We start from the raw sequence: 12,801 nt of genomic DNA on the forward strand, positions 1-12,801 counted from the left end.
TCCGACCGAGTGTTGCAGACTGGTGCACTCCAAGGTCCAGGACTACGTGCTGAGGGACGCGCTAAAGCTTGGGGCAGCTGCCGCCAAAGTGCGGTGGGGAAAGACCCCTTGTCCAGAGAATGGAAAAAAAGGCCCTATCTGGTAACTGGGCCCAGCTGGCGCCTTCCCCAACTGGTCAGGGGGCCAACGGGGACTGTGAGGGGAGACGACTGCCGGGGTATTTTCTTTGCTTTGTTTTTTTTTTCTTTTGTTTTGTTTTTGCCTTTAATTGGTATACGTACCCCGGGTAACCGGGAGCAGCTTGCATGACTGGGTGGGTGTGTACATGTTTTTTTTGTACATTCTATGAATAAAGTATATTTTTTCAAATAAAAATAAAAAAAGTGACAAAACATCTGAAAACGAACCTTCCAGCTCAGCGAGCAAACTTATGTCAAGAACCTCAACCTGAGCTACAAATCTTCTCAAAACTCACTGAAACTAATTGGAACTTGTTTAGTAAAGCAAGTGAGACGCTTTCTAATAGTGTGCATTTGTTTTACTGCTGTTTGGTCATTGTAAATTAGGCAAGTTGCCCCAAAAATGCTGCTTCCATTTTCATTTTAAAATGTAGAGACAGCCATTGCTTCATTCACTATTTCCTTCTCTCTTGTACTTCCCACCTTCTTTCCCCAACTTCCTTCCTCCTTATCGTTTGCTGCTTCTTTCATCTAAACCTCACTCCTTCCAGTTTGCCACCGCAGTGGCAAAAGGAAACAATGAAATGATTGGAAGTCGAGGAATGAATGAGAAGGGAGTGAGCAAAGTCTCCTCGTAGCCTTCTCCCCACTAAGAAAAATGACTTCACCATACCCTGCACCTTTTCAGGGATAAGACATCATTCTCAAACCTCTTCTGCACTCTCACCAATGTGTTCATATCCTATGTAAGGTGTGGCATCAGAACTATTCATGATACTCCAACTTGCACCTTACCATTACTAATATAATTTCTGCTCAACCTCCCTCCTTCTGTAATCTGTGCCTGTACCAGTTAAGCCTAGAATACTGTATGTTTCATTACAGCTCTCTCTGCCTGTCCTACCACATCTTCAGGATACAGATGAAGGCCTTTTGTTGTTCGTACGCAATCTACACACTTGATTTCAGGTATCTTTGGTGTCAATATTTTCTTGTTAAGCTTCAGGCTTTTCCTAGTATGCGCTGCCAAGCAGTTGCACTACATAGGTCATTAATTCATAGATCAGTAATTCATAGATCAGTATACCATCAATTTTGGGATTTGGATTTTTCACTGAAGACCAATGGATTTTGCTTAGTTCTCAAACAGGTAATTCTTCTGATCTAAGAAGGTCTGAAAGTAATGTGGAAGAGTGGCCCAAACATGTCATTTCTAAGAAAGCAGGTATCTTCAGTTAAGTGTGGGGCTGGATGAACACAGCAGGCCAAGTAACATCTTAGGAGCACAAAAGCTGACATTTTGGACCTAGGCCCTTCGTGAGAAAAGCTTTTCTGATGAAGGGTCTAGGCCCGAAACGTCAGCTTTTGTGCTCCTAAGATGTTACTTGGTCTGCTGTGTTCATCCAGCCCCGTACTTTGTTATCTTAGATTCTCCAACATCTGCAGTTCCCATTATCTCTAACTTCAATTAAAGTGCCTGGCTGAACACCTGTGGTATCAATGGTTGCAAGGTGCATGAAGTTGTGTTTGTGACAGGGAGAGAAACAGGTCAGCGCACAAGTATACTTTTGCCTTCAGAGCAGCAAATTTAAGGTTTGCGTTCAGGGAAACTGCATACCCTGGCAAAAATGGTTTTAGTTTGTGAAGTGACCAGGTTTTAAGTGTTTAGAGAAGTATTCAAGTTTTTAGGACTGAAAATGTTTAAGCCATCAGAATTGTGAAAGGTTCCCACTAAAGATGGTGTGGAATTGCTTTGTTCCGTCTATCACTTGCTACTTATGCTGTTTGGCATCAAAGTATTCCTTTGTGTAGCTTCAACGGGTTGACATTTCATTTACAGGTATGCCTGGTGCAGCTCTTTGCATGCCCTTCTGCACTCTTAATTGAATCAAAGTTGATCCCTGGCTTGTTGTTAATGAGAGAGATGGGGATATTCCAAACTGAAGTTGCAGATTATATTGGAGTATGATTCTGCTGTTGATGGTCCATAGCATTCTGTGGGTGCCTAGCCTTGAGCTGTTGGGCATGTTAGGGTTAATCTATCCCATTCAGCTTGAAAGCCACTTGACTATATGGTGGTCACCCATCGATAGTATCATGGGCAGACGCATCTGTGGCAGAAGCATTGATGAGGATGAGGTCAAGTACATTTTTCTCTGATTCCCACACCACGTGCTGAAGATCCAATCCAGCGCTTTGTTCTTTGAAACTGGACTAGCTTGCTGCTGCCAAGCCACTTGTATTGGTTGACATGCAAGTTCCCCACCCACAGTACATCCTGTGATTTTGCCTCTCCACACCCCGCCAATATTTCCTCCAAGCCTTGTTCAAAATGGAGGAGTTTTGGTTTAATGGCCTCTGGTATGTGGTATGTGGTAATCAGCAAGCATTGGGGAGGTAGTAGCATCGTGGTGTTATCACTGAACTAATATTCTAGAGATCCAGGAGAGGTTCTGAGCATCTGAGTTCAGGTCCCACCACAGCAGATGGTACTATTTGAATTCAACAAAGCATGATACCTGATGCCATGAGAATTTATGGTGTCCACAATCAATATTAAGGTTTCCCAGGGCAATTTCCTCCTGACTATACACCACTGTGCCACCAGTCTCACTGGGTCTGTCCTGCTGGTGGTACAGGATGCACCTAAAGATGATGGTGGTGGTGAATGGGACATTGTAAGATATGATTCTGAAAGTATGACAATGTCAGGGTGTTGTTCGACTAATCTAAAAGGGATTAGGGTGACAAGTTCCCAGGTCCAGGTGGGATCTATCCCAGGTTACTGAGGGAAGTGAGAGAGGAAATAGCGGGGCCTTAACAGATATCTTTGCAGCATCCTTGCGCACGGGTGAGATACCGGAGGACTGGAGAACTTCTAATGTTGTCCCCTTGTTTAAGGAGGGTAGCAAGGATAATCCAGACAATTATAGACCAGTGAGCCTGACGTCAGTGGTGGGAAAGCTGCTGGAGAGGACATGGAGGGATACGATCTATTCACATTTGGAAGAAAATAGGCTTATTAGTGATACGCAGAATGGTTTTGTGCAGGGAAGGCCACAGCTTACCAACTTGATAGAGTTCTTTGAGAAAATGACAAAGTTGATGGATGATATATATATGGAGAAAGAGAAGTCGCACGGGATCCAGGGTGTACTAGCGAGACGGATAAAGAACTGGCTGGGCAACAGGAGACAGAGTTGTAGTGGAACAGCGTTTCTCAAATGGAGAACTGTGACCGGTGGTGTTCCAGGGGGATCTGTGTTGGAACCACAGTTGTTTGTGACATACATAAATGATCTGGAGGAAGGTATAAGATGGTCTGATTAGCAAGTTTGCAGATGCCACTAAGATTGGTGGAATAGCAAATAGTGAAGGGGACTGTTGGAGAATGCAGCAGAATATAGATAGATTGGAGAGTTGGGCGGAGAAATGGCAGATGGAGTTAAATCCATCAAACGTGAGGTGATGCGTTTTGGAAGATCCAATTCAACAGCGAACTATAAGGTAAATGGAAAAGCCCTGGGGAAAATTGATAGAGAGATCTGGGTGTTCAGGTCCATTCTACCCTGAAAGTGGCAACGCGGGTCGATAGAGTGGCCAAGAAGGCATACGGCATGCTTTCATTCATCAGATGGGGTATTGAGTACAAGAGTTGGCAGGTCATGTTGCAGTCATATAGGACTTTGGCTCGACTGCATTTGGAATACTGCATACAGTTCTGGTCACCACATTACCAAAAGGATGTGTAGCTTTGGAGAGGGTTCAGGGGAGGTTCACCAGGAGGTTGCCTGGTATGGAGGGTGCTAGCTATGAAGAGAGGTTGAGTAGATTAGGATTATTTACATTAGAAAGACCGACGTTGAAGGGGGACCTGATTGATGTCTACAAAGTCATGACAGATATAGATAGGGCAGATAGCAAGAAGCTTTTTCACCCCCCAGAGTGGGGGACTGAATTAGTGGGGTCACAATTTCAAGTGAGGGGAAATGTTTAAGGGAGATACGTGTGGAAACTTCTTTACGCAGAGGGTCGGGGGATGCCTGGAACACGTTGCCAGTGGGGGTGGCAGATGCAGGCACGATAGTGTCATTTAAGATGTATCTAGACAGATGCACGAATGGGCAGGGAGCAGAGGGATATAGATCCTTGGAAAATAGGCGACAGGTTTGGATAGAGGATCTGGATCAGCGCAGGCTTCGAGGGCCAAAAGGCCTGTTCCTCTGCTGTAATTTTCTTTGCTCTGTTTCCAAATTTTGGCACTAGACCCAGGATGTCAATAAGGAATTCAAGTCCAAGGGAGTTCACCAGCGTTGTGTTTGTTATTGTCATTTAAGTGGCCCATTTGATTTCATTCTTTCATGTAGGCTTTCCAGTGATTATTACATCTAAGTGGCTTGCTAAGCCATTTTAGAGGTAGTTAAAGAATCAAAAACATTCCTGTATGTCTGAAATCACATGAAAGCCAAGTCAAGTAAGGATGGCAGTTTCCTTCCACAAAGGGCACTTATGAATTAGATGGTATGGTCTGACAAATGACACTTGTTTCATGATCAATAAAATTAATTCCATATTTTTATTGAATTCAAATTCCACCATCTGCTGTTGTGGGATTCAAACCCAGAACATTAGCCAGTGCTTTGGATTACTCTTCCAGCAGTAGTAATATGCCATCCCTTCCCCAAGATACCATCCCCTTCCCAATGCAAAGAAGAGAAAAAAAGAACAGGTTGTGCAATGCTTGGATCATTTCTACTACATGCTTAAAAATCTTTGAATCTGTATTAAAAGGAAATATAGAGAGTGTCACCATCATTGTGGAATTGCAAATATCTAAAACCAAGTTTGAGGGAGAGATTTTTCTGTTTGAATACTTTGATGATTAAAATGATTACAATTTCAACTCTATTGCTGAAAGTGTAGATAAGCTCTTCTTTAAAAATTATTATAATGCTTCCAACTTAGTTTCTTCCCAGCGCTATACCGTTCCTGATGACGTTTTGTTTATATAAGCTTCAAGAACTTAATTTTGCTTCTTTCTCACAGACCATATCTTCAACACTTTATTCTGGTTCTAATAATATCTCATTCTAATTTCATTACTTTAAATTTCTTTTCTTAGCAACATTGCTTAGCACTTATTGCTCTGTTGGAACACTTCTTAGCACTCTGGAACCTGATACATGCTTCTGCCTCCAACAACTTCTGAGCTGAGATTGAAACAACCTGGAAGCTCCTCTCCCCGAACCCTCCAGATAGTTTGTAAGGAAACCTGCTAATCTCCTTGACCACATGTCTGGAGCAGGAGAGTAGTGGGACCTGTGAGGCAGCAGCTCAGTTGAGTTTGAAACTAAGTGAGAAACACTCGGCAAAGGCCAATATCCTATCAGCATTTATTTATACATGCACAGCATATGACACTGACCCAGCTCCTACAGTGAGAACCCCTGACACTCCTGTTTATATCTTTCCGCCAGGACTCCCTGATTAGACCACGTTAACAGTGGCAATCAGGGAATTCATTCTACAAGGTCCACCTGGATGACCTCCTTCCAATCACAAGTGGCAGCATAGGAAAACTACAAGTTCACACAGATGAAATTGCTGTAAATTAGGGAAGCATATTTTTAAACAAGTATCTACACTTGTATTTAACTGAGAATGTTTGGGCTAAGATAATCACATAATAAAAGTAATCCAAGGAAAATAAAAAGTTAAATCCAAAGTAAGTCTCCAAAGATTTTAAGCAGGGATTTTGCATTTAGCAGGAGTACAATGTGCTAACATAAGCATATTACTCTACTGACAAATTTTTCAGCTTGATACCGGCCTCTCTCAAATGACTACATTCTCTCCCCAAGCCCTCTTGGCAATTCCAAAGAAACTATAGATAACTGTCTCACATTTAATTAAGGGTATTGTAGTTCTTCCCCAAAAAAATGTCAACTTCAAATACTGACAAACCCACACATTCAACCCAATAACTATTATTCTACCAAATAACACCACACACACACACACACACACACAAATCTCAGCCTTATCATAATATTACTTTTTAGTTTCACTGCATCACTGATAAACATTGAATCCAAATATATTCCACTGTAAATAACAGCCTGATTCGATCCCTGGTTAGTTTCTGTTGTTGATCTCATCCATGACTTTGTCAACTCTAGGCCTGATTCCTCTAATTATTTCTGACCACCTTCCCACCTTGTATCCTCCATAAACCTTATCTCATTTTGAACTTTGTAGTGGGTTTCTAAACTCTTCACCAATTCCCATTCACTTGTCAACCCTTGTGCTTGCTGTCCTACATTCACTGCCAACTTAATATTAACATTTTCATTCCTGTTACAAATTTCCCCACAGCTACATCCTTCCTCCTTCTTGGTAACTTCTCTACAATTTAAGCAATCTTTGTGCACTTCAGATTCAGACCTCTTGCTCATCACTAAACTAATAATACCATTTCAGCTCACTAAGCCTCAACATTCCCATTAACTTCCCTATTAAACATTCAGTGGGCAATAGGGAAAATAAGTGGAATGTTGACCTTTACTTCAGACAGAATGGAGTATAAAAACAGGAATGACTGATTAAAACAATACAAGTTACTAATCAGTCCAAAGCTGGAATACTGTCATAATCTTGGTCCCCTTATGTGAGGGGAAGCAAACTGGTACTAGAGCCAGTACTGAGATTCACTGGGTTGATTACAGATTTGGAGGCATTTTCTTGAGGGGAGGTTGTGTAGCTTAGGTTTGTACTCACTGGAGTTTAGAAAAATGAGAGGAGAACCTGTTGAAGCATATATAATTATCAGGAGGCTTGAGTGGGCAGACACGGAAAGATAGCTCCTCCTTTTGGGGAATCAAGGGCTGGAGGACATAATCTCAGAATAAAGGTGGCCAGTTTAAGACGGGGGTGATGAGGACATTATTTTTGCAGAAAGTAGTCAATTTGTGCATCTCTTTACAAAACAGGGCTGTTGAGGCTGAGTTGTTAAGTACATTAAATACAAAACAAACAGGATTTAAACATTAAGGGAATCAAGGGTAATGAGAATAAACTGGAGTTGAGGTTTATCAGATTAGCCATGATCTCATTGAATGGTACAGCAGAGTCACAGGCCTGAATAGCCTACTTCTGCTCCTACATCTTTATTGTTTATGCCTCCATCTTCTTCAAGTCACTGCATATCATATACATCCTTTGGCAAGCATTTGTCAAATGTGTTTTGGTATCAAATTTTGCTGATGATGCACCTGTGAAATGTTATAAATTGCATAAATATATTAAAAGGGTCTGTGTGATTTCTTTTTGATTATTCACAGGATGAGGCTGTCACTTAGTAGGCCAGCATTTATTGTCCAGGGGGTAGTTAAGAATCAACTACATTGCTGCAGGTCTGGAGTCACATGAAGATCTGATCTAAGAATGGCAGTTGTGCTTTGGAGAAGGAAACGAGTGAACAGGTCGGTTTTTCCAATAATCAACAATGGATTCATGGTTATCATTAGGTTCTTAATTCCAGATATTTTGATGAATTCAAATCTCACCATGATTCGAACCCAGGTCCTCAAAACATTACCTGGGTCTCTGGATTAACAGTACAATGATAGTATCCTCTGGTTCTGAGGAATTCTGCACTCATTTACACTTTTCAACACTGCTGTGTACAATTAATTAAAATACAGAATTTGATGAATCTTCTAAAAGTCCAAGGTCATAAGCTTTTTTTTAATAAAAGGAGCAAGCAATGTTAATGCAGAACTTTGTTAATGGTGATGGTGGAGGAAATTGGACGATCGCTTGAAGGGAAATAAAATTTTAGATCTACAATCAGGGAACAAAACTGACTAGATTGCCCTATGGGGAGCCACTATGAACTAAATGGGATGAATGGCATTCCCCTCCCCAAGACTGAAAATTAAGCTACATGCTCTACATGTCCTTCATATTAGAGTGCGTATATGCAAATCATTTCTATTTCCAATTTCTCACACAAAGTCTTCTTTCTTATCAGCGCAAAGAGACACCAAGTTGCATCAACCAATTGGTCACGTCAAAAGTGACAATGCATAAGGCAAAGTGAGTTGCATATTTGAGACAAAAGGAAAGAAACTATTTAACTCAAGTAGCAAATTGTGAAATAAACAAGCAACATTTTAATCCAACTGTATTGCTATGCAGTACTTGAAAATAAATATTTTCAATCATTTTGACAGTATTTATTTATGCACCTAGTCATTTGCAGCTAATGAAGTTTGTTCATTGCTCACTGATGCCACATTCCAAGATCCAAATTGCTTTGGGATGAAAAATGACCACAAGTTCCTGCACTACTCCAGAAAAGCACGTCAAAAATTTCTTCTACAAGTATCTCTTTGTAATAGAGACTCAGAGGAACAAGTGGCAGAAACAATTTAGCAAAGTGTTTTACAAACAACAATTAAGGTGACATATCAAATAAACAAAGGTTACAAAGCTGTTGTATAGAATTCAAGGTGAGCTCCAAATCTTCTGCTACTTTAAATAAGGCCTCAATTTTTTTTTAAAAAGAGGAGAAAATACACCACAGCAGCATCTTAGGAGCACAAAAAAAAGTATTTTCTTCTGAAGGGTCTAGGCCCGAAACGTCTGCTTTTGTGCTCCTAAGATGCTGCTTGGCCTGCTGTGTTCATCCAGCTCTACACTTTGTTATCTTGGATTCTCCAGCATCTGCAGTTCTCATTTTCTCTGAGAAAATACACCATTACTTCTTTAAAACATGGCACAGCTTTGTAATTACAAAGAAACCCAGAACTCACCAGAAGAGACAGGAAGGAGGTTGTCAATAAACTCATCCAGCAATTTTGATTGGTTGGGAGGAGTTGGGACCATCACATGGTTTGGTGAATTGCTGCAGTCTGTTGACATTCGGTTGCAGTCTAATGAGAACCTCCTGATAGTCAGTATTAAGTGGTTCTCTGCAAATAACGATTCAATGTGTGTATCGTGTAGATTAGCAACCATTTCACCATTTATTATCAGGATCTCATCTCCCACTCTTGCACCTAATGGAAAGAAAACAGGGACAGTAACAATATTAAAGGAAGTCTCCCAAGCCACAATTTACCCTCTACTTCTGGGTGTAAGGTAACCTACCATATTTTAGTTTTATTTCTGATTTCTCTCCTCAGTTTAAAAAGAACTTTAATATGGACGAATGAAATCATTAATATTACCAGGATTGTTATCCCATATCGATGTATCATAAATCATTTTATACTATATAGCTTGTTAAAATAGCAAGCATAAAAATTTTCCACATGCATGTGGAACCCCAATTTATTAAAAGGTGTTTTTCTTAATTTCTCTGTTTATGTTAAGTTTCCTAATGGTCCATTTAAATGCCACAGGAATGTCAGATGTCCAACACACCACTATACGGAACTAGGTACCTTCACAGGAGAAGCTGATTAACACTATTTATAAATAAAGTAGCTTGTTCAATCAACCCATTCAGAAAGACCAAGACATTTATGTCCAGAGGAGGTGGGACATGCACCCAGGCATTCTGTTAGAGGTAGGGATATTATCACTGCGTCCCAAGACCCTAGTAGTATTTTGCTGATTGTTTTATCATGTTTTCATTGAAGACACTAAGTACAACAGAAGCCATGTTTCATAAAAGCAAAGCAAGCTAGAAAGATGCAAAGTTGTAGAGAGAGTATTTCAGAGCTGGAAGCTAAGTCAGCTGAAGACATGGCTACCAATATTACAATAAAGACAAATGGAAATATCCAACAGGGTAGAATTGGAACAGCGCTGACTCTCGGTAGAATGTAGGGCTGGGAGAGATTACAAAGATAAAGAGGATTGAGACCATGTAGAAATTTGAAAATAATGGAGAATTTTAAAGTCAACACATTGGTTCTCAGTCAAGCAATGTAAATCAGTGAGCATGGAAGTGGTGCAAGTTAAACCAGGGGGCATAATTTTGACTTACCTTAGGTTTGTGGAGGACAAAATGTGGAGGCCAGGCAGATATAATTGAGTCTGGAAGTAGCAAAGGCATAAATAAGATTTTCAGCAGAAGGGATGCTGAGACAGGGGTGAAGTTGGGTGATGCTATAGAGGTGATGGTACCAAGGTTACAGACAGATTCGCTTAATCTCACACTATTATTAGGGACACGGAATGAAGCAGGAACATGGAGCAGGGAACAAAAACAGCGATTTCAGTTTTTCCAAAATATAATTCAAAGAAAATTTCTGCTAATTCAGAATTGTTGAATAAGCGGTGCAATAATTAGCAATGCATTCAAAAAAAATAACCCAAATAGTTTGGAGTATGCAGCATTTTGCGTACAGCTCTTTGACATTCAACCAATAAGCAATTTGTGTGTCAACCTAGACAATGGGTTTCGGCATACTACTCCAGTATGAGAAGATTACAGTCAAGGCCAATATTGTCCACACTCTGAAATCAAACTGTTATTTCTGGAAAGATTGCAAGATAACCATTAAAAATTCAGACACTGGATGGCAACTGGATTGTTCTGTTAATGCTAAAATCTACTACTTCAGGAAGCATAAAACCTTTTCAAATGTAATTGTACCTTCTCTATAGGCGAGCCCATCAGGAAGCACATCACTCACAAACAAAGAATTATTGTGCTGCTTTCCATCAACTTGTCCAGCAACTGCAAAACCTTTAAGAATGAAGCAAAGAAAATAAACTCTTTGCGCCAAGGAAACTTTAACTCAGTTGGTGCTTTAGTTCAACAAATGGTAAATATCTGGAGTTAAGTGCACAACCTCACTCAAAATAACCAAACTACAAAAGAAAATAGCAGTGAAGTACAAAAACTTATTCTGAATCACAGATATTTGTAAGCTGTTTCAACTCACTTACATTCAACACGAAAACAAAATGTTTTTTTAAAAAAAAGTGAAACATTATCATTAACATTCAGGATACAAGCCAGAAACTCCTTGCAAAAACAGCAGACAGAAGTTTTTTTATTCATTTACAGGATATGAGAGTCACTGGCTGTGCCAGCATTTATTCTCCATCCCTTGTTGCGCTGGTGGTGATGATGGTGATTTGCCTTCTTGAACTGCTGCACTCCATTTTGTACAGGTAGATCCTGAATGTCATTAGGGTGGGTGTTCCAGGGTTTTAGTGTTGTTTGTAGGAGAAGATAGTCCTCAGATTCAGTAATGTAGGACTTGGGGCTTGGTAGCAGCTCAGACCAATAGGTCGATGCAGGCACATTTCCAGCAGGCCTGAAGGGTCTAATCTTACAGTTTCCTGCCTAGCTGGCAGAGAAAGGGGGGCAGGGGTTGATGGTGAATTACAAAAGTGGGAATGAACTGCAAGATTGTGGCTCAAAGTTTGTGAGATGGAGTTTATTTAGAATATGTTATTCACAATAGGTTTTTACCCTGGAAGGGCATGACGCACCCTGAGTTAACTCCTGATAACAACTTGTTGAGGTATTCATCATTGCAGACTACGAATTACTGATAGCGTAGGTGATATGGGTCTTCTTTTTCCTCCCTCCACCACGTTGCCCACTCCCACCTCCAACCCCAGCTCAAGCATGCCTCCAGCAGCCAGGTACTTGACACTGAGTAGCAACTCTTACTTAGGAATTTCAGGATTTTTGACCTAGTGACAAGGGAGGAGGATAATGCATCGTGGTGTCAGTGGTGGGGGGGGGATTGCTGCTACAATACATATTCTGATAATGCGAATTGGCTATAATGTGACTGACAAATAGAGGAATGCTCTCTCTAAAACATGAGCTTCAATTGGCTAGAATGAGATTCCACTGGTGTGCAGAGGAGTATGCGTCGACATCACAATTATTTTGCGGGCTTTGTCCTGACCATGCGGTGAAAATGTCTCCGTGCTGGCATCATGTGATCATCACACAGTGGGGTACAGTACTTTTTTTTTGCAAATTCTGCTGCGTTACCCACAAAAATGTGAAGACAAAGTGACAAGAATGCGAGCAAGAAACATCCTGGTGATAAAATTGTGGGTGATCAACATAAAAGAAAGATTATAACACAAGAGAAGCTAGATATTATAAAACGTTTAGAGTGTAATGAGAGAACACGTGATATAGTTTAACAGGAATAGAAGAGTTTACCTTACTCGCCATTACAGACAATGCAAAAAAGATTAAAGCAATCTGTATTGTTGGAACAAGTCTGAGTAATAGAAAATTTGAGGTGCTTCGGACAAAGGGTCTTGAGGAAATGAACGGCTAAGTATATGGATAGAAGATCAAACGAAAAAGCGATCTGGGACCACCACTCTCACCATAAAAGAGAAAACCCTATCGGTTTATGAAGATTTAACTAAAATAAAACTGAAAATCCTGCAGATGCGCCTGCCTTTAGTGCTAGCAGTGGCTGGTTTGCTGGTTTCAAGAAATTGCTATGCTTTTCGTAACGTAAAATGACATGACAGATCTGCCAGTTCCGATAAGAAACATGCGATGGCACTACCTTCCAAAGTAAAAAAAATTAATTGACAAAGAAGGCTACAACTTAGATCAAATTTTCAATTTGCATGAGACAAGTTTATACTTGAAATGAATGCCATCAAGAAACTACTT

At 40.4% G+C, this 12,801-nt stretch overlaps 1 protein-coding gene across 2 annotated transcripts in view; it reads right to left on the bottom strand.

Annotated features, from left to right (window-relative positions):
- tiam2a (TIAM Rac1 associated GEF 2a) overlaps window positions 1-12,801 on the bottom strand; it is a 350,324-nt gene that overhangs the window by 108,603 nt on the left and 228,920 nt on the right. For both annotated transcript variants that reach the window (XM_059648488.1, XM_048536148.1), the window contains 2 exons: window positions 10,789-10,881; window positions 8,996-9,241 (listed from right to left, as the gene is read on the bottom strand). In XM_059648488.1, the coding sequence (XP_059504471.1) occupies window positions 8,996-9,241; window positions 10,789-10,881 (339 nt within the window). The remainder of the gene's footprint in view (window positions 1-8,995; window positions 9,242-10,788; window positions 10,882-12,801) is intronic.

This window comes from Stegostoma tigrinum, chromosome 9 (assembly GCF_030684315.1).
Source record: "Stegostoma tigrinum isolate sSteTig4 chromosome 9, sSteTig4.hap1, whole genome shotgun sequence".
Taxonomy (NCBI): domain Eukaryota; kingdom Metazoa; phylum Chordata; class Chondrichthyes; order Orectolobiformes; family Stegostomatidae; genus Stegostoma; species Stegostoma tigrinum.